Source organism: Hibiscus syriacus, unplaced genomic scaffold (genome assembly GCF_006381635.1).
Source record: "Hibiscus syriacus cultivar Baekdansim isolate YM2019G1 unplaced genomic scaffold, ASM638163v2 tig00111069_pilon, whole genome shotgun sequence".
Classification (NCBI taxonomy): Eukaryota; Viridiplantae; Streptophyta; class Magnoliopsida; order Malvales; family Malvaceae; genus Hibiscus; species Hibiscus syriacus.
Window position 1 is genome coordinate 618,117 of NW_024062970.1, and position 25,938 is coordinate 644,054.

General features: G+C 36.9%; 1 protein-coding gene and 1 long non-coding RNA gene across 3 annotated transcripts; one reads left to right on the forward strand and one right to left on the reverse strand.

Annotated features, from left to right (window-relative positions):
• Positions 1-13,694: 13,694 nt before the first annotated feature.
• Positions 13,695-23,416, reverse strand: LOC120151754. Its single transcript, XR_005518644.1, has 3 exons — positions 23,302-23,416; positions 17,797-17,803; positions 13,695-13,742 (listed from the first exon to the last, which is right to left on the reverse strand). It is a non-coding gene; the product is annotated as an uncharacterized LOC120151754 (long non-coding RNA).
• Positions 23,190-25,664, forward strand: LOC120151702 (U3 small nucleolar ribonucleoprotein protein IMP4-like). Of its 2 annotated transcripts, none has more exons than XM_039164083.1 (9): positions 23,190-23,418; positions 23,496-23,584; positions 23,729-23,830; positions 23,929-23,979; positions 24,381-24,524; positions 24,613-24,702; positions 24,915-25,021; positions 25,229-25,313; positions 25,394-25,664. In XM_039164083.1, exons 1-9 carry the CDS (start codon positions 23,307-23,309, stop codon positions 25,529-25,531), a joined length of 918 nt encoding a protein of 305 aa, XP_039020014.1. In that variant the 5' UTR covers positions 23,190-23,306; the 3' UTR covers positions 25,532-25,664. The 2 variants fall into 2 exon arrangements, with proteins under 2 accessions (XP_039020014.1, XP_039020013.1); XM_039164082.1 differs by having other exon boundaries at positions 23,496-23,577; positions 23,718-23,830.
• Positions 25,665-25,938: the final 274 nt, after the last annotated feature.

A 25,938-nucleotide genomic window follows, 5' to 3' on the forward strand; every position in this document is an offset into this window, starting at 1 on the left:
TTTTTTTCTTTCTGAAATAGCTGGTTGCATTAATAATAATAGAGTGAAACCACAACCCAACACAAAACAAACAAACCACCTATCAAAACTAGAAAACTCAGAGTGCAGCAGACGGCAAGTAAAATCTATCCGAGAGAGACAAAGCTAAGAGAGGTTCAAATGCTCCCTATTCTATTCAGCAGCGACAGACGCGCCCGGGGAAGCTTCCTCAACCCAGAATCTCTGTTCACTGTGCATCCAACCCTCACGAGCAAGGAGGTGAGCAACATTATTTGCAATGCGTCCAACAAAAGAGAATGAAACACACTCAAATGCTTTAGATATCTCGTTTATCTCACAAATGACTGGAGCGATGAACGAGCCATCCACGATCGGACAACGTAACTTCTTAATAACAGTCAGGGAATCACCTTCAGAGATAACTCTTCTAAACCCCAACTCTAACGCAAATGTGACAGCCTGAAAACACGAAAGCGCCTCGACTACAAAAGCATCCTTGACAAATGTGTGAGGAACAGTACAAGAAACCAAAACACAACCGGTTGAGTCGCGACCTATCACACCTGAAACAGCCTCCATGGACTGTGCATGGTAAGCAGAGTCAAAATTAAACTTAACCATTCCTTCTCCGGGTGCTTGCCATATAGCTTGGTTCCTCGTCAATGCAGAATCAATTGGAGCAGCAAAACAACCAATCTCCCTGATATAAGCTTCAATAAAAGATCAAGTATGATTGATCGATGGCATTAATCCTTCATGAACCACCTTATTGCGAGTCAACCAATCAACCCAAACAGATACCATCAACACCACCTGGAGTCGCATATACAGGGAAAGGAAGAACGTTGGTAACTAGAACCGCCAATGGGTATTCTCAGGAAGGCTCGGAAAATGCACATCAAGTCCCGAAAGAAGTTGTCTCGTAAACTAACAGTCCCGCATCAAATGATCAATGGTTTCGGGGGAGAACTGGTAGAAGCAGCAAACGTTGTTAACATAAAGCCTTCGCTGCTGCAAATTGTCAAACGTTGACACAAAATTATTAACAATTCTCCACACGGTGATTTTGACCTTGGCTGGAAGAGCAACAACCCACATCTCTTTATAAAACTTGGAAACACCCATGGCTTGAGCATCCAGAGACCCACCTTGACCGGTAGTCTGTGCAGTCTGCAATAACCTATAACCGCTCTTCACAATGTACTGCCCCGAACCATCAGGACGCCAGACTAAAACATCACCCATACCAACTTTGGACAAAGGAATGGAACAAATCGAAGACACTTGCTCATCATCGAAGAGGTCCCTCAAAACCTCATACTTCCAAGCATGAGTGGAAGCATCAATATGATCAGAAACCATGGTATATCGAATATCGATATTACGAGGTCTAACCTTTCCATCACCGTAACCATGTAACCATGGATCATTCTAAATATTTACCAGTTCACCCGACCCAATTCGTCAACCATAGCCTTTTTCAATGAGACCTCTAGCGCTCCATAAACTCCACCAAATGTATGATGGATTTGAACCCAAACTGGCTATAACGACCTTAATCTCGGGTTAGTAGTTTGGGTCAACCCAAAGCCCAAAGTTGAGCCATTGGATGTTATTATATTAGTTGAACCAAGTTGTTGTTAGTGGCTTGAGTTAGAGCCCAAGAATTAATGAAGGGAGATGAGTAATTTATGATAATAAAAGTAAAGGGACTAAAAGTTTAGTTTACCCATAGCTATTTTGGAAGCTGAAAATCCTCTTTATATTATGTTTTCATTGTGAACAACCCTCCTTACACAACTCACTAAACACTCTTCATATCTTCTCATATTTCTTTATTCTTCTATCTTTCTTTAAGTAATAATCTCAAAGAAATTCAAGCCTAGTTGGATCCATCCAAGGTAAGATTATTAAACCTCATCCTTCTAGCTTCATTTTGAGCTCTCTTTCAGTAGTTTTTATTCATAGAACCAAAAATAGGTCTTGAGATATTTGTGGGAATCTACGGATTCTAGCTAAGTTTTGAGTTATAGGGAGTTTGTTTAGATACTATTCAACCCCTAGATGGATTGATAATCCATTTTCTCATTTTTGTTTAGTGAAGGAGATAGGAGAAAACTCAAGAGCTAAAAGAAAAGAAAAGTTAAAATTTGAGTGAGAGAAAGTTTCTAGCCATCCAAGAAGCAAGGTAACACCTTTGCAGCTCTTACATACTCTTAGTGAGTCATTAGAAGTTCAAAATAATTTAAATGATTGAGTTGAGCATGATAAGCATTTTCATGGTAAAATTCTTGTTTTAGAGTTATAAATGTATTTAAAGCCTCTATTATGATCTTGTTGATCAAATAAAACTTTAAGCATGTTTGGGGATCTCACTAAGATCTTAGGGATCTCACTAAGATCTTTGGGATTGAATTATAGCAATCTAGTATTTGTTATATGATTTATGCAGGTAAAGTATCGATATTATTGTGATAGTATCGATATTAGTTCTTTGTTTTGGAGAAATTCGTGAGTTTATGGGCAAAAGTATCGATACTCTTTCAAGAGTATCGAAACTTTGGGTCATAGTTTTGAAACTCCCATAAAATTTCGAAACTAGGCAAAACAAAATGTTTAAAAGTATCGATACTTATATAAAGTATCAAAACTTTTGCAATAGTATCGATACTCTTGAGTCAGTATTGATACTTTCAGTCTGTTTTGGGCAAAAATGTCAGTTTTTAAGGGGATTAGACTCGAGGTACCCCAACACTTCTTTTTATCATCAAATAATACTACAAGTAAGAATATTAATGATATTAATTACATTTAGAAACAATATTTATTAGGATGACATAAAAACAACCTTGGATGATGCTTGGGAAACGGCCAGGACACCCGAGTTCCTTTAGAAAATGATAACATTATCGAAAGAATAGATTCAGTCCGGATATATCCTTAGGTAGGGTCGATGCCCTTCTGACTAACTATGTTTGTCGAGGCCTTAACACTATTTAGAAGAAAGGGTGGTTCTTCAGGGGTATGGTTTTCGATGGAGATAATTTCGAGGGACATATCCAGGGTAGACTAGAAGGGTGTGTGAGCTCCGAGATGCATAACCCTCAGCCACACCATGATGTCTACCATAGCGTAGAGAGTGTGTATTGATAATACTCACTAAAGCAATTTTAAAACAGACTAGCTTTGGCGCAAGGTCCAACACTCAAGGAGTTGGCTAGTAGAACAGAACAGATAGTAGAACAGATAGCAGTAGACTTGATAGCTTGAGCATGTCATGAACACTTTTAGTATGACTCAGTTGTTAGTATGACAATGGGATAGTTAGCTCAGCGTTTGGAATTTGTTTCCTTAATCAAGGTAGTCGACGAAGACCAGTATAAGAACCTTTTGACAATAGTGATCCAAACCTAGCTAGTGCATAGTGTATTTCGAGTTCATCTTTAGAGGGCATGCATATTAGTAAACCTCAATTTGTATATTTTTATATGAGTCGTAACTCATTTTAAACTATGGTATGTATAATTTAAACATTATTTTGGAAGCTCCTAATGCAAATTATTTTATTTAAATTGTAGTTGATTATTTTAGCATGAGTGGTTACAAATGGTCATTTTAAAAGAAAAAAAATAGTTAGCCACTCCGGTGGTTCCATGTGACATTCTGATCGGTCGAATGTGTGTCGTACTAGTTTAGAGTGTTACATTGGCACGAAGGAAATCGCATATGGGTAATATCTCACCCGAAGAACCTTAGCTAGAAGACAATCTGGATGAGTAATAAGTTGTCAATACTGTTTTGCAAGAAAGAGCGACATTAAATTTACAAAGGTCACAAACCCATGTCCACCATCCGTTTTGGCACGAGTAAGAAAACTCCAAGTACTCTAATGTATTCCTGACTTAGTCGTACTGCTTTGCCACCAAAATTTCACCATATCCTACTCCATCGAATGACAGAAAGATGAAGGGAGAATGAAGCACTGCATTGCATAAACGGGAATAACATGAAGCACACTCTTGATCAAGACTTTCTTCCCCCTAAAGATAAGAGTCGAATACCCCAACTGATGAGTATTCAACATAGTTAATCTTTGCTCGTTATTTCTTCAATTTTGTGGAGTTATTGCTGTTGATTTGGTTGTGTTATGCCTATTTTCGTGCAGGTCCTTACTTTCCAGAATTAGTGATATAACGGACGAATTATGTATTTTTTATTATTATTTGGTCACGGCTGGAGACATGGGCACGACTCTGGGCACGACGCGGTCTGACGTGGCAGTTTCTAGAAGGTCTAGTCAGCGGCGGTTTCTAGAAGACTTCATCCGCACGCATTCTGGAAGATTGACGAGTAGAGTTGCATTAGGATACTAGTTTAAGTTTGAATTTAAATTTAAAATCAATTATCTTTAGTATTATTATTTTATTATTTTCTTTTCTTATCCTTTAGGCTTTGAGAGGCTATAAATACCCACTTGGGGTAAGCCTAAACTCATCACTCAAATTACATTCTTCTTTTCTCTCTAGTTTTATTAAAGTTTTTCCCTTTTTTCTTTCATTTTCAAGTTTTGTTTTCAAAATGCTAAGTATGACTTTTGTCATGCTTAGCTAAACTTTTCAAAAGACGAGAGCTGTCGCGATGATTCAATTCCAACGGGAGAATTGAAACGGTCCCTTAATATCTTCGGAATATCTCTCTCAATCTCTGCGCTTATTTTTCAAAATCAAAATAGTAGTTTTCAAAATCAAAGATTGACTTTGATCAAGAGGTTGTTGCGATTAAATGTGTGGGAGGAAGATTCGGCTTATAGAAAGCAATTCGACTTCCTGGGAACACACTTGGCGAGATAGTTTCACTAAGAGGGAATTGAGATCGGCATTGACGGTTATAGAAGCAACAATCTGAGTCGGACGCTACGAACTTAAATGTTAATTGATCTACGACAATCGATGTCGTTAGAATCAATTATCGAAGCCGGAATCAAAGATTACCTTGGGTGTTCGGTATACAAGATAGAGTCACGGGGATAGCCCTTGTAGACAAAGTAACCGACGTGAATCCCGAAGAGAAAATCTTATTCGATGATCTAAAGGAAATTGAATCAAAGCGAAGCTTGAGGCGATTTTTACCATATTTATTCATAATATTCATCATCGTATTTTTACTTTAATTGCTTTAATTTATTTACTAGTTTTTACTATTTAAATCTCATATTGCAAACCCCCCCCCATTTTACTATTTTTCGCCTGGTTAAAAACCATTCAAACATAAATTTGTGATTTTCTAAATCCCTGAGGATTCGACCCTTATTTCTCTATACTACATATTTCCTTATTTATTAATTGAGAAAAAGGAATTTATTTTGACACCGAAACGACAGTTGTCGGGGACTTCGCCAAAGTTACTAATTTTTGTTTGCTTTTGATTTATGATCAGGACTAATCTGGGAGCATTAGTGGAGTACGACCCGGAGATTGAAGCCAAAGCTAGGAGACTCCACGCACATACACTTCGGGAAAGAAAGAGACAACAAACAAATCCAGAAGAAGAATCAAATTCAAGTAATACAAATCCGATGGCCGAACTTACTATTCGGGAGTTAGCCGCGGCACCTACTGAACAAGTGCCTTTGAGCATTGATTTCCCCCAAGGCGAAACTTCATACCAGTTGAAAACTGGCCTTATTCATCTCCTCCCTACATTTCGCGGATTGCCAAACGAGGATCCACACAAACATCTCAAGGGAATTCCACATGGTCTGCTTCAGCATGACGTCACAGGGAGTAACCGAGGACCAAATAAAACTTAGAGCTTTTCCTTTTTCCTTAGCCGAGATTGGTTATTTTATCTTCCTCCTAATTCTGTTACTACATGGGCTCAAATGACTCGTTGTTTTCTTGACAGGTTTTTCCCCACGACAAAAGTAAGTGAACTACGAAGGAGAATACTTGGAATCAAGCAGCTTGATGGAGAGTCACTTTACGACTATTGAGAGCGTTTTAAGAAGTTATGTTCTAGTTGCCCACAATATGGGTTAACTGAACAAACACTCCTTCAATACTTTTATGAAGGATTATCTCCCCAGGAAATGAAGATGATCGATGTTGCCAGCAGTGGAGCCTTGGTGAATATGACTCCTACTGAGGCTAGAGACTTAATATCGACTATGGCCACAAACTCCCAACAATTTCGCACAAATAATGAACCTTCTCGAAGGGTTCATGAGATAAGTTCATATTCCTTAGAAAATAAAATCGATAAGCTAACTGAAGTTATAAACTCTCTTGTTTCAGGAAAGATAGGGCAAAACCGAGTATGTGAAATATGTGCATTGCCTGATCATCCGACAGACGGTTTTCCACTGATTCAAGATGACGCAACAACTCAAGTCAATGCAGTCGGGAATTTCCCGGGACCTCCCCAAAGAGCTTATAATCCCTACGGCAATACATACAACCCAGGATGGAGGGATCATCCGAATTTCAGCTATGCTTAGAACCCAAGACCAAATTAAAGCTATCAATCGAGACCACCTCCACCACAACAACAGCCGTAGAAGACATCACTAGAATCGATTGTCGAGAGGTAAGCACTTTCCTAGGAAAAATTTTAGAATCGCACCAAAGCCCATTTACAAAGTTAGACAAGCAGATGAGCCAACTGGCTCAAACCGTAAGTCGCATGGAATCACAAGGTAAGCTTCCGTCTCAAACTGAAGTAAACCCGAGGGAGAACGTCAGTGCCATCTCTCTTCGAAGCGGTATAGTAGTGGCGCCACCTATTCCATCAGACCAAGCAGTCCAAAAAGAAAAGAAGACTGCTGACACAAGATCCCTGAAAGAGAATGATGAAGAACAAATAGATGATCCGGCGCCATCTCCCTATGACGTGCCACCACCTTTTCCATCAAGGTTAGTCAAAAAGGATAAAAAAGCAGAGGAAAATGAAATATTAGACGTACTTCGGAATGTGGAAGTTAACATACCTCTCATTGAGGTTATCCAGAAAGTTCCAAGGTATTGCCGGTTTTTGAAGGATATCTGTAAGATTAAAAGAAAACTTACTGGGGTCGAGAAAGTGGATTTAGGTGCGAACGTCTCAGCAGTTTTCCAACGACCGCTTCCACCGAAGTATAAAGACCAAGGTATGTTTTCAATACCTTGTAAAATTGGTGAGATTAAAATCAAGCGAGCTATGTGCGATCTAGGTGCCTCTATCAATGTAATGCCTCTCTCCGTCTATAACTTAATTTCCACCAAGCCTTTAAAGGAGACGAGAGTTACACTTCAGCTAGCCGACAAATCAGTTATTTATCCTGACGGACTCATAGAAAATGTTCTAATAGAGTTAGAAGACTTAATTTTTCCTGCTGATTTTTATGTGATTGATATGGAAAATGATCGTAGCAACATTGGTTCTGAAATCCTCCTCGTTCGTCCCTTTCTAAGCACGACAAATGCAAAAATTGACATTCGAAGCGATATTCTTACTATGGAGTTCAACGGTGAGATCATAAAGTTTGATGTTTATAAAGCAATGAGATATCCAGATAACGTGTATAGTATTAATTTTGTTGCCATTATTAAACCTGTTGATGATGAATCTAACTTTGTTGATTATTTATGCAAGGAATCGGATGATAAAAAAGACGACATAAGAGAGCTGAAAAATATTTCATTTGTTGATTCGAATTTGATCTTAACTCCTTTAAACACTAAAGATTCACTTTCCCTTTTGCAGACACCAAAAATTATGTCGAAACCATTGAGGAATCGTTTGAAGAAATCAATTTTTGGTAAAAAAGATGTTTTGACAAACATTCTTTTCGACAAGAATTTTAATTTGGGAAAAATCCAAAGAAATCTTTATGAGAATTTTCGAATTTCTCATAAAGAATTTCTTAGTTGGAAAAAGCGAATGAAGTGGAAGTGTCTGTCACGAAACCTGTAGTCTGAATCAGGTCGTCAAGCTAACGACGTTAAACAAAAGCGCTTCATGGGAGGCAACCCATTGTTTTCAATTTCGTTATATTTTTATTTTTATCTTTACTTTTTATTTCATTTTATTTTTATTCATTCAAGCATATTTAATTTAATTTTTATTTTTATTTTTTCAGGAACCGAATAATTTTATTCAAACTTAAACGAAGAAGAATTACAGAAATTTCAGTCGAATAATGCCAAATTCTACCCCTAGGAGCATGTAACGGCGCACGTTAGCACACTTCTAAGGAGACATGTCAACATTAAATCTGGGGAGTACTCTGTTCCTTCTCTTGCACTTTAATTTTTTTTTTTCATTTTGAGCCAAAACGCTTTAAGTGAGGGGGAGTAGAGTAGAGTGTAGGATTGACTTTCCCTTTGCTTATATTTATGTTTCGATTCAAATATGTGTTGGTTGAATTTGCGGAAACTTCACTGAATTTATTTGTCTTGTTGAAAATTTTTGGAATGTTATGCTTGTTTGGGAACACATGATTGTTTATGTTAGGATATTCTTGATAGCGAATAGCATGAATTGTGATAAGTTGGTGTTTTGTGATATTTCATGACTTTGTTGATTAAAATGTGATTAGCTCAATGCATGAAACAATTTGGTGAGTTTTGAGCCTTTACGAGCATATCATTTTCGCTCTCATTTTGTTGAATTGAGTGTGTCGAATTTGGCATTGGTATTCTAGAACCTGCATGTTAAATACTGGCAAGATTACACATGAACATGATGCTTAAAGATGATTTGGGCACCTTAGGATTAACTATTAAAGCCTACCTATGCATTTTCCCCTAAACTAACTACTTTTGAGCCTATTCTCATTTCTTTGTTTTCACCATATTCATAAACCCGAGCCTTTTTATTTTATCCCTCTTTTCTACCTTTTTCAGGGCAAGTGAATAATTGTACCGTTGTATTCTCCATCGAAAAAAAATGTTGAATGAAAGAAAAAAAAACAGCAGTTCGAAAGAAAAAAAGGGTTGTTCGAAAGAAAAAGAGAGAAAAAAAGACATGAAATAAAAAATAGAAAACAAAACAACAAAAGTGTGAAAAAGAAAAAAATGCATTTCGACAAGAAATTTGTTGTTTGATATGTTATCTTTTTATCTTGTTGTGCTTAATGTTTTGATGGAGTTGAAATTATTATTTGTTAGTTCCTTGCCTTGAATTTTTAGCCATATTTTTAGCCTTTTCCCCACCTTTGCCTAAGCCCCATTACAATCAATAAAAGACCTTTTGATTTATGCATGTTGTTCTTATTAATAGTGGAGATTTGATTTACTTGCAGGCTTATGGTAATATCGTGTCAATTTTGACATTGAGAGTTTCTTTACCCTAAACACATCGAGTGATTTGAGTGAATCCCGGTAAGGTGTTGAGTTATGAGCATTGAGATTAATGAATGAATGGATATTACAATTGCACTTGACTTGCTCCAATTGGTGATGTTCAATTGATTGATTTCTTGACTTGAATAGTTATTGTGGTCTCTACCTTGCTTCATTGAATGTGAAACTTGACAAAAGAACGTTTAATTAAGTTTTTTGACTGATTTGGTTAATCATATTTGAGGACAAGCATGAGATAAGTGAGGGGGAATTTGATGAGTGTTCATAATAGTTAATCTTTGCTCGTTATTTCTTCGATTTTGTGGAGTTATTGCTGTTGATTTGGTTGTGTTATGCCTATTTTCGTGCAGGTCCTTACTTTCCAGAATTATTGATAAAACGGACGAATTATGCATTTTTTATTATTATTTGGTCACGGCTGGAGACATGGGCACGACGCGGTCTGACGTGGCAGTTTCTAGAAGGTCCAGTCAGCGGCGATTTCTAGAAGACTTCATCCGCACGCATTCTGGAAGATTGACGAGTAGAGTTGCATTAGGAGACTAGTTTAAGTTTGAATTTAAATTTAAAAATAATTATCTTTTGTATTATTTTATTATTTTCTTTGCTTATCCTTTAGGCTTTGAGAGATTATAAATATCCACTTGGGGTAAGCCTAAACTCATCACTCAAATTACATTCTTCTTTTCTCTATAGTTTTATTAAAGTTTTTCCTTTTTTTCTTTTATTTTCAAGCTTTGTTTTCAAAATGCTAAGTATGACTTTTGCCATGCTTAGCTAAACTTTTCAAAAGCCGATAGCTGTCGCGATGATTCAATTCTAACGGGAGAATTGAAACGATCCCTTAATATCTTCGGAATATCTCTCTCAATCTCAGCGCTTATTTTTCAAAATCAAAACAGTTTTCAAAATCAAAGATTGACTTTGGTTAAGAGGTTGTTGCAATTAAATGTGTGGGAGGAAGATTTGGCTTATAGAAAGCAATTCGACTTCCTGGGAACACACTTGGCGAGATAGTTTCACCAAGAGGGAATTGAGATCGGAATTGACGGTTATAGAAGCAACAATCCGAGTCGGATGCTACGAACTTAAACGGTAATTGATCTACGACAATTGATGTCGTTAGAATCAATTATCGAAGCCGGAATCAAAGATTGCCTTGGGTGTTCGGTATACAAGATAGAGTCACGGGGATAGCCCTTGTAGACAAAGTAACCGACGTGAATCCCGAAGAAAAAATCTTATTCGATGATCTAAAGGAAATTGAATCAAAGCGAAGCTTGAGGCGATTTTTACCATATTTATTCATAATATTCATCATCCTATTTTTACTTTAATTGCTTTAATTTATTTATTCGTTTTTACTATTTAAATCTCATATTGCAAACACCCCATTTTACTATTTTTCGCCTGATTAAAAATCATTCAAACATAAATTTGTGATTTTCTAAGTCCCTGAGTATTCGATCCTTATTTCTCTATACTACGTATTTCCTTATTATTAATTGAGAAAAATGAATTTATTTTGACACCGAAACTACAGTTGTCACCAACTAGCTGTCCTCTTGTTCAGATGGTCCAAATAATATTGGAAATATTCTCTTTTATTCCGACCAACCATAGTTGGAAGCCCGAAGTAGCGCTCGGGATTGGTTGAAATACGCACTCCCAACACCCGACCAATATGTTCTTTCACGCCCTCCTCAACATTGCTACTAAAAAACAGAAGCGAATTGTCAAAGTTAATTCGCTGCCTAGAAAAAGTGTCGGAAACATGTAACAATTTCTTCATATTAATAGCTCCCATCGGCGTGTCTTCTCCAAAGAGCACAATATCATCAGCAAAGAGTAAATGACCAATTCGGAGCCTCTCCCAACCCACCGTAGCACCATTTATAATCTTATCACGACTGGCGGCATTGAACAGAGCAGACAAGCCCTCCGCGCAAACAAGGAATAGATACAGACTCAATGGCTCCCCTTTTCTTAGACCGCAAGAGGGGCGGAACGGAGAGCAAGTAATCTCATTTAGACCAATGGAGTAAGTTATAGTTCTAACGCACTTCATGATCAACCGCACCCATCGACCTGCAAATCTTAAACGCTACAACATGCCCTCTAAAAAAGGCCACTTGACCCTATCATACGCCTTACTCATAAGGGCTTTAAGAGTAAAAAGACCCTGTTTCCAGATCTGCTTCTTGTGCATAGAATTTAAGATCTCATAAGAAATCATAATGTTTTGCAAGCCAAGACCTTGGCGACAATCTTATATAGCACGTTACATAAGCTTATCGGCCTAGATTGTGTCATATTAACCGGCTGATTAACCTTAGGAATTAGAACAATGTGAGTGTTGTTAATCGGCTCCAAGTCAGTTGTCTCATTTAGAAAAGAAAGACAGTAGGAAGTAATATCATCATCGATCACATGCCAATACTTCTGATAAAATACAGTTGGGAACATGTCCAACCCTGAAGCTTTTAGCGGAGCCATGCCTTTGATCGCCTGCCAGACCTCCTCAGCTCGAAAAGGCAAGAGTAAGGATTCATTCATTTCGTCTGTAACACGTGGTTCAATCTCATTAAAGATGGGAGACACAACACCTAAGTTTGAAGATTGAAACAACTCCTTAAAGTAACTGTCAGCAACCGAAATCAACTCTATCGGGTCCATTATCCAGGTGTCATACGTATCAAACAACCCCACTATTGTGTTATTCTTCCTCCGATATGTCGCGTAATTATGGAAAAATGAGGTGCTCATGTCTCCATGTCGAAGCCAATTAGCACGAGCTCGCTGCTCCCAGAAGAGTTCCTCCTTATCTGCTTCCATATTCAGGATCAACTGCTGACAGCTCACGCAACCGAGTCTGCAATACTGCTTACGTTCTGTATAAGACCTCTTATTGCTTCGACTCCAAGACAATAAGTTCTGACCAACACGTTGAAGTTTTCCATGAATGGACTCATCATGAAGATCCCAACAAGACTTAACTATCTGCTCCACCTCCTCATCACGGACCCAATTTGCATCAAATCGAAAAAGCACCTCCCTACTAGAATTTATGTGGAAAGTATATCACTCTTTCTCTATGAGCACCAGACAATGGTCTGAGATTGTACGAGATAAGTAAAAAACAGAACAACCAGGACGTATCGCCCACCAACTATGGTTTGCAACCGCTCTATCAAGTCGTTCGTGGATATTATTCCCCGACAAGCGCCCACGTTCCCACATATACCAATTCTCAGAGAAACCCATATCACTAAAGTCACAATCACTCAAAACGTCTCGGAAACCAACCATGTTTCGTTCTGAACGAAGTCGCCCTCCTCGCTTTTCAAACAAGTACGCAATCTCATTGAGGTCCCCAGCCATGGCAAAGATTGGTCAGATCCCAGATGGCGTAAAAGATCCCAAGCGTCAGAACGACCACAATCCTCCAGGATCCCATTGAAACATGTAAAGCGCCAAACCACCTCGACACTTTCTCGGATAATGACATCATTATGAGACCGGGAATAGCTTTGCAACTCAACAACCCAATCAGGCTTCCATCCAAATGATAATCCACTTCTCGAACCCTCCGCAACCACATCAATACCAAATAAAAAACCACATTTCCTACGAACACGCTCCATATGTCGCACATTCAATTTTGTTTCCATAAGAAACAAAAGGTGGGGACTGCTACCTCTCAGAGAATTCGAGATTCATTTATATTATCCGAAATATAATTAAATATGTATACAATTAATTCGAGATTTGTGATATTTTCAGATCATGTTAAGATACAAATTCGTACGTTTCAATTAATCTAATAAAAATATTTTATACAAATATCTATGACATAAATGTATGATAATTAAAGAATGTTTAGTACACATACATGTCACCTTTATAACCCTATTGAATTGAACAAATTAAAATAAATATAACTCTCCAACCAAAGATTGACACGTATCATAATCTGATTATAATGTTAAATTTATTAAATTAAATTAAAATTAAGACTAAATTGATAGAATGCATAAGTAACCGGGATTAAATGAGTATTTTTTAACGGTAAGTGGCTTGGTCAACAACATTAAATAGTGAGAGGATTGGATTGATAAAAGTAAAATATGGGTGATCAAAGTGAAAAAGGTACAATAATTAAGTGATTATAAATATTGTTTATCCTAATTTTTTCTTGTTTTAAGGCCCAAATTTTACAAAGGTACTCAGCCTATTCTTAGAGCAAAAGCAAATCAGCATGCTGCCTAATAAAGTGGTCAACGTCGTCGTTTTAAATGTCGCTGTGAAATTTGTTTTTCGTCGACCATCTACCGAGAAAACCCTAAACCCTTAGAAGACAAAGCCCTGCAAAATCTGGTTGGCAGTCGCTGCGCTCAAAAACTAAATAAAAAAATGTGATGAAACGCTCACAAAAGAAGAAAGGATTAAGAAGATAGAGAGAATACAATAGAGAAAACAGAATTCATCATCATTTCATTGATAATTTTCTTCTCATTACAACTGAATTTTTATAGGAATTAGTTCATAACAGATTGCCAGATGTAATTTCTCTAACAACTTATATTCCCTTAACCGTTTCTGTTTTCATTTGTTGATTGCAGTTTATTGGGCTCGTCACCTCCTGGTCCAATAGGCACTTGGTCTTTGTTTCTTGCTTCAGCAGCCCACACTTGGCCCTTTGCTCATCAGGTAACATCTCCGCCCCATCCATATACTCCTCATCTAAATTCCCAATCATAATCCCTAATTTCCCCGTATTTCCCCCTTTCTCCTCATCAGTTTCTAATTTGTTTCCCCTTTTCTGCTCATCAGTTTCCAATTCTGCCTCCTGGGTCATGACAATACCCCCAACTGCAGTGGATGCTTGTCCCCAAGGATCAAAATCAGGAAATTGGGAACGTAGCACCGTAAAATCCTCCCATATAGTATTCTTAATCCCTAAATTCGACCACTGAATCAACAATTGAGTCACTGCCTTATTGTTTCTTTTGATAACTCGCTTATCCAACACAATTACAGGATAAACCCAAAGCTGTCCATCAGCAATGAGTTCAGGTGGGTCTCGTGAAGCTACACTTCTATCCCCAATTTTTCTTTTCAAAATGCTAATATGAAATACCGGGTGAAGTTTCGAATGAACTGGTAATTCTAATTGGTATGCGACTGAACCAATTCGTTTCCGTATCTTGTAGGGACCATAGTATCGAGCAGACAGTTTCAAATTTCTGTGTAAAGCTAAGGAAGTATATTTATAAGGCTGAAGCTTAAGGTAAACCTCCTCCCCTTCCTGAAATTCCCTGTCACTTCGATTTCTATCTGCATAATATTTCATGCGATGTTGTGCTTTAGTAAGTTGTTCTAAAAGTATGCTATTGATATTATCCCTTTCCTGCATAAACTGTTGTACATCAGCCACCCTTGTCTCACTGGATCAAGTTATTGTTGGAGGTGTATAGCCATATAGGGCATGAAAAGGTGTTGTACCCAATGTTGTATGAAAACTAGTGTTATACCACCATTCTGCGTGGGATAACCACTTAGCCCAGGAACTTGGTTTTAAAACACACATCCCCCTTAGATACTGCTCAAGATATTGGTTAAGTCTCTCGGTTTGACCATCCGTTTGAGGATGATAGGCAGTAGTAAATAGTGTTGTAGTGCACAATAACTTTAATAATTCCTTCCAGAAGGCACTAGTAAAATTTCTATCTCTATCAGAAAGAGCAACTTTAGGCTGACCATGAAGTTTGTAGACCTGTTCCAAGTAGATTTGAGCAACCTCATAAGCTGTAAAAGGATGAAGCAGAGGTAAAAAAATGCCCATATTTGGTGAATTTATCAATTATCACCAAAATAGAATTGAATCTACTAGAAGTGGGCATCCCTTCAATAAAGTCCATAGTAATAAACTCCCAAGCATGTTGTGGAATAGGTAAAGGTTGTAATAACCCAGGCTGTAAAACATGTTCATTTTTTATTCTCTGACAATCATCACATTGTTGCACATACTGTTTAACCAATGTCTTCATTCCTTTCCAATAAAAATACAATTTCAGTCTATAATAAGTAGCTTGTATCCCAGAATGGCCACCCTGTGGTGAATCATGAAGTATAGAAAGGATATGATTTCTTAAACCACTTGTCTCACCAACATAAACTTTACCTTTGTATCTCAGTACACCCTTAGAATAAGACCAATATGCTATACAATTATTATCAAGGAGCAGCTCAGGAATTAAATCCTTTGCCAAAGAATCCTGCTCATAATTGTTTTCCACCTCATGTACCCAAGCAGGAATAACAATTATAGCAGATAACTGATTTAATTCTGATTTGTCTTCAAACTGTCTAGATAAAGCATCATTAGCTCTGTTATGTTTTCCTTTTCGAAACTGAATTGAGTAATCCAGTCCTAGCAATTTTGTTAGACCCTTATTCTGAATGGTAGTACTGATCTTCTGTTCTAACAAATGCTTTAAAGATTCATGATTTGTTTTAATAATAAATGGACTCCCTTCAAGAGAATGCCTCCATTTAGAAATAGCCATTAATATTGCTAGATACTCATTCTCATAGATAGACAAATCAATCTGTTTTGGTCCCAAAGCCCTACTGAGGTAAGCAATTGGTCTGCCCTCTTGGGATAGAACTGCACCTATACCCTTAGAACTGGCATCAATTTCCAAACAAAATTGCTTTGTAAAATCTGGTAAAGCTAGCACAGGAGCCCTACACATAGTCTCTTTAAGTTTAATAAATGCCTCCCTAGCCTCCTCAGACCAAAAAAACTGGTCCTTTTTCAAAATAGTAGTGAGGGGTTTACTGATTTCCCCATAACCCCTAATAAATTTCCTGTAATAACCAGTGAGGCCCAAAAAACCCCTAAAAGATTTCAAATTCCTTGGAATGGACCATTCCTGAATAGCTTGACCTTTGGAGGAATCTGTAGATACTCCCTGTGGAGAGATAGTATGACCAAGGTACTCGACCTCTGATTGGCCAAAGAAACATTTATTTCTGTTGGGATTTTCAGAAGCTCGAATCAACAACCGGAACGGTTTGCAAAGAGGGGTCGGAACGGTTTTGTGTTTATGGAGTAAGGAGATTGAAAGATAGAGAATTGCACAGCGATTTATAGTGGTTCGACTTTCTCAATCAAAGTCTACATCCACTACCTTAGCTCCTCACCAAGGATTTTCTAACAAATTCACTAATTTGTTCTTTCTTTTGAGGACAAAGAGATAACCTTACAACTCCCTAGTTTTTCCGGGTTAAACTAGAACCTTTCCCTAGCTTTTATACGGGCTAAGCTAGAACATTTCCCCTTTACAAAAGGATAAGAAATCTAAACAAGAAAACCTCTCTAAGGTAGGTGTTTACAAGATTGAGCTCACAAGAACAAAATATTTACAAGAGAAAGATGAAATAAGATTGAAAAACTCTTCTCTTGTGTTTGATTGCTTGGATAGTTGTTCTCTTACTTCTTCAAGTGTCCTCAGCTTGTATTTATAGATTGGAATGAGTTTGAAGTCGTATATAGCCGTTGGGGATGTTTTGAAGCCGTTTGGGAATGATTTTTCTACTCAAAAAGGTTGCCCAGAATGGAGGGAATCGGTACCCCTTCATAGGGAATCGATACCCCTTCATAATATTCAAATATTATGACCGTTGGGCTGTTGAACAGGGGGGGAATCGGTACCCCCTGTGGGGGAATCGGTACCCCCTGGACATTCTGTTTTCTTGAAGCCAAAAACCTGCAGGGGGGAATCTGTACCCCCTGGGGGGTATCTGTACCCGCGGTATCTGTACCCCCTGGGGGGGAATCTATACCCCCTGGGCAATCTTGAAACCCCTTAAAATATTTTTAGCTCAAATCTGAATTTTAATTGATTTTGAATTATTTTTGAAACCTTTTAAAAACTTTGAATAAATTCAATTAAGTCCAAAAACATTTTGTAAATTCAATTCAAGTCCAAAAACCATTTTGCCTTAAATTGTTATATCGAAACATAGTTCAACAATCTCCCCCTTTTTGATATAACAAAACATTTGAAAAATTGTTTTTGGCAAAACTCCCCCTTAATAAAATGTTTAATGAAAAAGATCCTAGTTGTTGGAAAACATATGAAAATGTTAAGCTCCCCCTTTTTCATTAAGAAATTGAATTTTTTATTAAGAAATTGAATTTTTCAAACCAAACTTCTCCCCCTTTTTGTTATATTAAAAATAATTCAATCTTTGATGTTCAAAATAACTTTGGAGAGTAAGCAGTAAATTTTACATTTAAAATCATTTGAAAAATCAAAAGCTCCCCCTTAATAAATGCATTCCAATCAAAATTTAGCTTTTAAGAACTTGACACTTAAACAAAATTGAATTTCAACAAAGAATAACAAACAAGTTAGTAGCACATGAAATTCAATTTATCCAAGACTAAAATACTTTATGCAATACCAATTGTTGAAATTTGATATAAATATCAATTGTTAAAATTAAGTGCATTTGCATAAAGTTTTCCAAAAATGTTATGCATTAAAAAAATTGATATCAATTGTTAAAGAGATATCATTTTCATTTAAACCACATGCATAATCATTTAAATTTAGGTCAAAATTTTAAAATTTGTAAAATTAAATTATTTGAAAAATTGATATCAATTGTTAGAGATATATCATTTGCATTAAAACCAATTTTGACCAAAATTTTATTATGATGAACTAAAATTCTTAAAAATTAATATAACTTTAAAATGTTCATCATAATCATCTTTTCAACATACATGAGATTAAAACAATGATGCATAATCATTTAAAACCAAAACTCATGCATGCTTAAAATCAATGAGCAACCAAATAACCAAAATTAAAAGCATTAAGCTTAGAGGTTACCCATTCCTTTTTCATCTGTGGCTAGAGCATCTTGAATATCATTATTTTCATCACAATTGCTCCCACACACCTACAAGAGACATTCATTTCGATTTTGGTATCCAAATTGCTTTGGATCCTTGGACGTTAGTTTCAATGCCCCTTGTTCCTTTTGGAACCCATACTTGCCTAATTTTAAAACGTTTTCCTTTCTTCAAAGGACAAGTATGTTCCTTATGACCATGATAATGACAATGTGAGCATATTGTCATTATTGAACTAAATGAATTATTTAAAATGATTTCTTTTTCTTTTGTTAAGCATTCAAGCTTAACTTTTAAATCAAAATTTTCTTTTTCAAAACTTTCAATTTTTATTTTTGAAAGCTCTAAATCCTTTTTCAAAATTTCATTTTGGCTTTCAAAATCTATTTTTGTTTTCAAAAGAAAATCATTTTCGATTTTAAATTTTGAAATCATTTTCTTATATTTGGAGTTCATGGTCTCAAACTCCGAATATAACCTATTAAAAGCATCTTGTAACTCATCAAACGTATATGAATTAAATTCATTTGAGTTAGAAGATACATCGGGCTCTTCACAAGCCATTAGAGACACCACCTTTATTGGTTCTTCTTTCTTGTTTCCATGGATTTCCTCAAGCTTATTCCAAAGCTCCTTGGCACTTGAACATGAAGAAACCCCTTCATAGATTTCATGATCAAATGCACAAAACAACATGTGCATGGCCTTGGCATTAAGTTGAGCTTTCTTCCGTTCTTTGTCACTCATCTTCTTCTCCTTCTTCTTTGGAGAAGAGTAGCCGTTCTCGATTATCTCCCATGCATCAAGATCATTGGATTGGATGAATACTTTCATTAATTTCTTCCAATGATGATAGTTGACTCCATTGAAGTATGGAGGTTTGTCGGTTGGTAGGGAGTCTTCCATGTGGAACGAGCCGGAGGTAGAAGCCATCTTCTCGGTTGTGTCGAGATTTGGTAGAGCTTCTTCGAGGATCGTCTCAAGGTGGTTAAACCTTCTTAACGAGTTAGGCTCTGATGCCAATTGTTGGGATTTTCGGAAGCTCGAATCAACAACCGGAACGGTTTTGTGTTTATGGAGTAAGGAGATTGAAAGATAGAGAATTGCATAGCGATTTATAGTGGTTCGACTTTCTCAATCAAAGTCTACATCCACTACCTTAGCTCCTCACCAAGGATTTTCTAACAAATTCACTAATTTGTTCTTTCTTTTGAGGACAAAGAGATAACCTTACAACTCCCTAGTTTTTCCGGGTTAAACTAGAACTTTTCCCTAGCTTTTATACGGGCTAAGCTAGAACCTTTCCCCTTTACAAAAGGATAAGAAATCTAAACAAGAAAACCTCTCTAAGGTAGGTGTTTACAAGATTGAGCTCACAAGAACAAAATATTTACAAGAGAAAGATGAAATAAGATTGAAAAACTCTTCTCTTGTGTTTGATTGCTTGGATAGTTGTTCTCTTACTTCTTCAAGTGTCCTCAGCTTGTATTTATAGATTGGAATGAGTTTGAAGTCGTATATAGCCGTTGGGGATGTTTTGAAGCCGTTTGGGAATGATTTTTCTACTCAAAAAGGTTGCCCAGAATGGAGGGAATCGGTACCCCTTCATAGGGAATCGATACCCCTTCATAATATTCAAATATTATGATCGTTGGGCTGTTGAACAGGGGGGGAATCGGTACCCCCTGGGGGGGAATCGGTACCCCCTGGACATTCTGTTTTCTTGAAGCCAAAAACCTGCAGGGGGGAATCTGTACCCCCTGGGGGGTATCTGTACCCGGGGTATCTGTACCCCCTGGGGGGGAATCTATACCCCCTGGGCAATCTTGAAACCCCTTAAAATATTTTTGGCTCAAATCCGAATTTTAATTGATTTTGAATTATTTTTGAAACCTTTTAAAAACTTTGAATAAATTCAATTAAGTCCAAAAATATTTTGTAAATTCAATTCAAGTCCAAAAACCATTTTGCCTTAAATTGTTATATCGAAACATAGTTCAACAATTTCTCTTAGCAAAAAGCTTATTCTGCCTTAGAATATCCAACACAGTTCTCAACTGTTGTGCATGACTATGTAAATCAGGGCTGTAGATTAAAATATCATTAAAGAATACTAGGACAAATTTCCTGAGATAAACTCCAAATAAATCATTCATAAGTGCTTGAAAAGTAGCTGGTGCATTAGTTAAGCCAAAGGGCATTTCCTTGAATTCAAAATGACCATGGTGTGTCCTGAAGGCTGTTTTTGGAATGTCTTCAGGCTTGATCCTAATCTGCCAGTATCCAGATCTTAAATCCAGTTTAGAAAAAAAACTTAGCTCCAACTAGTTCATCCAAGAGATCATCCACCACAGGTATAGGAAATTTGTTCTTAACAGTTAAAGCATTTAACTGTCTGTAATCAATGCACATTCTCCAGCTTCCATCTTTCTTTTTAACTAACAAACAAGGTGAAGCAAAAGGACTTTTGCTAGTTTGAATAATTGATGCTGCCAACATTTCAGCCACCTGTTTCTCAACCTCTGATTTTTGATGATAAGGCATTCTGTAAGGTCTGACATTAACTGCCTCAATTCCTGACTTTAAAATAATAGAATGATCATGCTTCCTTATTGGAGGCATTCCAGTAGGTTCCTCAAATACATCTTTGTAATCAGCAATTACTGCTTGAATTGTAGGAGGAATTTCATTATGGCTAACCTCTGCATTCAACATATAAATCTCCCCTACTGCTTCAGGATTTTTAGTCATCAATTTATGTATTTTGTTGCCTGAAATTATTTTCATTGCAGTAGTGTGCAACCCTCATCTCAACACAATCTCTTGGTCAACCATTTTAAAACTAAGAGTCATGTTGTTAAAATCCATTAACACTGGACTGTACTTCTTCATCCAATCCACTCCTAGCACCATATCACTGCCTCCAAGGGGAAAAACCCTAAAATCATATACAAAAAAAAAATCTTGCATCTCCCAACTCAGTTGTTTACTCTTTGTTGTACTATAAAGTTTATCACCATTAGCTATTGTGATAACTAAGGGATTAGTTTCCTCCAATTCCAGCCCTTCTTTAGCCCACCTATTAGTGACAAAACTGTGAGTACTGTCACTATCAATTAATATACTGAGTGGTTTCCCTTTAATGAATCCTTGAATCCTCAAGGTACTACTTCATGAACTGCCAGTAATTGCATTCATAAAAATCTCAGGATCTTTTTCATCTAATGGTACTTTATCAATATTAATTTGGGCTGCTTGTAACTCTTCAGGCTCCTCTTGCTCTTCCACTTCTTCCATAGAATTCAATTGTTTCAATTTGCAGTGATGTCCTGGAGTAAACTTGTCACCACATTTATAGCATAAATTATTGGCCCTTCTATATTCCAGTAGTTGTTGTCTGTTTGGAGTGAGCCCTGAACTGGTTTTCAAAGGTGAACTCACTGAAGGATTAGATATTCTGGAACTAGTAGAATTTCCTGGCAGCATTGGTATGGAAATACTTCTAAATCTTTTACTTTCCACTTCCATTGAAAGCTCATAAAGTTTTGATTTTCTAACAGCTTCAGCTACAGTTGTTGGTTCCAAAACCTTCACCTTATGTTTCAATTCCTCCTTAAGACCACTCAAAAAACTAGAAACAAAATATTCCTCTCCTAATTCAGGATTAATCTGAGGAGATAAGGCTGAAGTTCCTCAAATTGAGCTTCATACTCTTCTACATAAGATATTTGAGTCAGTTTATTAAATTCATCAATAACATCAAGATATCCTTTAGCAGCAAAACGATAACACATATCAGAAACAAACTCCTGCCAAGTAACTCTACTTTTCTTCATAATGTATCCATCAAACCATACTTCAGCCTTGCCAGTGAAGTACATAGAAGCTATTTCTAACTTCTGTAATTCAGGAACAACAAAAATAGAAAAATATTTCTCACACTTTCTAATCCAACTCCTAGGATTTGTTCCATCAAAAAACTGAAGCTCTATTTTCGGTTTTGGAAGAAACATACCAGTGTTGTTATTGCTGGAATGTTTTTCCATGAATTGATGACCTTTACTAATAGACTGCTCCCCTGATTCCATTGTATTTGCAATTGCTTTCATCTTAAAAACATCATGACTTGATTGATTAACATCCTGTGGCAAAGTAGGCTTAGATGCTAGGATTCCCGGTTGTCCTAGTTGAAATGAGTATTTCTCCTTATCATCAATGACTGTAACTTGTAATGGAATTTTAGTTGCATCCTTGATCTGAGTTGTGGGTGCTTGTGGTCGTTCTGCAGGAGTAGATTGTCCAGATTCAGTCCCAGTCTTCTACATCAACCCTAATAGTTGTTGAAGCATGTTTTTCGTATCAGTTGTTGTGGACTCCAGTAATTGCATCCTCTGCTCCCAAGCACTTTGTTGAGTAAGCCACCAAGTTGGAACTGCCTCCCCCTCAGAAGACTCTGATGGATCAGCAGGAATGATCGGCGGCTGATCATTGAGAGCCATCTGCTGTAATTTCCGTGTCTTACCCAGCTTGAAAAAAAAATTAGTATTTTTGGATCAAAATGACCTTGCTCTTATTACCAATTGTGATGAAACGCTCACAAAAGAAGAAAGGATTAAGAAGATAGAGAGAATAGAATAGAGAAAACAGAATTCATCATCATTTCATTGATAATTTTCATCTCATTACAACTGAATTTTTATAGTAATTAGTTCATAACAGATTGCCAGCTGTAATTTCTCTAACAGCTTATATTCCCTTAACTGTTTCTGTTTTCATTTGTTGACTGCAGGTTATTGGACTCGTCACCTCCTGGTCCAATAGGCACTTGGTCTCTGTTTCTTGCTTCAGCAGCCCACACTTGGCCCTTTGCTCATAAGGTAACATCTCCGCCCCATCCATATACTCCTCATCTAAATTCCTAATCATAATCCCTAATTTCCCCGTGTTTCCCCCTTTCTCCTCATCAGTTTCTAATTTGTTTCCCCTTTTCTGCTCATCAGTTTCCAATTCTGCTTCCTGAGTCATGACAAAAAATGTTGAGAAGAAATATACGATTGAGGAGAGAGTATTTGTACAGGAAGAGCTTGGAAGGCAAAGAGCGTTTGTTTTATGAGAAGAAACGCAAGATCAAAGAAGCCCTTGATGGTACTATTAAACTTTCTATTTTATTTTATCATAATTTAATTTCAATTTTTCATTTTTTTTATTTTGTTTCGTTGTAGAGGGAAAACCCATTCCGACTGAGCTCCGCAATGAGGAGGCTGCGCTTCGCCAAGAAATTGACCTTGAAGATGATTACACCGCCGGGAACGTTTATTTTTATTTTGTTAACTTTTTATACAACTTTTGTTATGCTCTTAGATAAGGGGGGGACCATTTCGTATTCTTTGGCCTTTTTTTGGGGATTGGTGTTGATATATACTTGTTTAATTTTGGTGGATTTTTAGTTCCCAAGTCTCATATTGATGATGAGTATGCAAATGCAACCGTACGAGACCCTAAGATTTTGCTGACAACATCTCGGGATCCAAGTGCTCCTCTTGTACAGTTTGTTAAGGTTGGTTTGTCTATTTTGGTGATGAATACCATTTTTACTTGATACTTTGCGTCTGAGTTTAATCACTGATGTGGTTTCCTATGGAGTGCTCCTTGTAGGAATTGAAGTTCGTCTTTCCCAATGCAGAGCGAATGAATCGTGGTAGTCAGGTGAGTGCGGCATTGCATTGTTTATCCATCTATGCTTTCTTCCTTGGGTTCCTATTGGTTGTCTTATTGCTATGATGCTTGTGTTGAATTGTTGGCAAGGGTTTGTTCTTGATGTGGAGGATATAAAATACAAGTTCTATTGTCAGCAACTTGGCTAAAGTCGTGTTCAGTGTTTAAGTTGAACATTCCCTTTAACTGAGCTTTTCCTTGAACCATTGCACCATTAGACTTCTTGATGCAATTTTGTCTTGGCAATCTTTGGAGCTACTCTTTCCTCCACATGATGAACACCAACACCCTTATTTAACACAAATTTATTTACTTATTTGATATCAAGCTGGGTTTCTAGTGAGATTTAGAAAGTGATTATCTATACACCCCCTCTTTTTTCTTATTTGCAGGTTATATCTGAAATTATTGAAAGTTGCCGAGCACATGAATTTACTGATGTTATTTTGGTTCATGAACATCGGGGTGTACCAGACGGTTTGATCATAAGTCATCTACCTTTCGGTCCCACTGCATACTTTGGTTTACTCAATGTGGCAAGTATTTGATGACTCTAGCCTATGCAGACGTTTACTTCGTCTTCTATTTCTATGCCTGTTTTCTTAATCTAATATTTCCTTCTAGGTTACAAGACATGACATTAAGGACAAGAAAGCCATGGGAACAATGCCTGAAGCTTACCCACATTTGATTCTTGACAATTTTAAAACCAAGGTATTCTTATCACTTTATATGCATCATATTTACGAAGTATATGATGCAGTTGGGTACATTGTATATATGTGCATTCCTGAACTTTTTGGGGTTATTTCTTTTTAATGGTTTTGCATATATCCACTTGTGTCTAATTGCTGGTTAAGTAACGAAGCCTGGTTTGTGCTCAAAGATCCTTATGGGTGACATTCTTTTTCGATTTATTTTGCCAGCTCGGTGAAAGGACAGCGAACATTTTAAAACATTTATTCCCTGTGCCAAAGCCTGACACAAAACGTATTGTGACTTTCGCTAATCGGTCCGACTATATTTCATTCAGGTTGTTTCTCTTGTAAATTTTGTTGCATTCATTAGCTTTAAAAGGGAGATACTGAAATCATTAACCGGCGATAAAATCGGTCGATTACTTGTTGAAACCTTGAAGTGAGTCGGTGGATAATATGATCATGACATAGATTGTTCTGCCTCTTGTTTCAATGTTACGAAATGTTCACTCTTCACTCATTGATAACATGTAAACATGCAGGCATCACATCTACGAGAAACCTGGAGGTCCAAAATCAGTCGAGTTAAAGGAAATTGGCCCGAGGTTTGAATTGCGGCTTTATCAGGTAAGTGTCATGCCATGTCGACGAAATCATTGGGTGCTTTGTATGGCGGTTTAAATTCAACCGACTTGCTCATGTTGCGGGTAAAATTAGGAACAATGGAGCAGAGTGAAGCTCAGGTCGAATGGGTTATCAGACCTTACATGAACACGACCAAGAAACAAAACATCATTGGAAACGACCAAGAATCAGATGATAAAAGAAGGAAAATGAAAGCGTAAGCTTTGTACCCTGAAAATTTTCATACCCTTATGATTATGTTATATTTAGGCTTTCTTTTTTGTTTTAAGGTTGTTTGAATTATGAATATTTCATGTCAAATTTCATTTACAGAAGCAGGCTAATGTTTTTTTTAATTTAATATCAATTTTTTCCAAGTTTGGGTGATTACAATGTAATGTATGTTCATGATTGTTTTTAATCATAAAAAATACATACTTTGTAGATGCAGTTATTTAAACTCGAGGCGTCTAAAAGGGATAACATTTTCTTTTATTATTGATACGGCTCGATGAATTCATTTTAATCACAAATTTTAAACATTGAACCGTAAATATAAATATCATTCTCTTCCAAGTCATTGATGTCAACGTTTCAACAAGAAGATAAGAACTTTCCCAATTGAAGC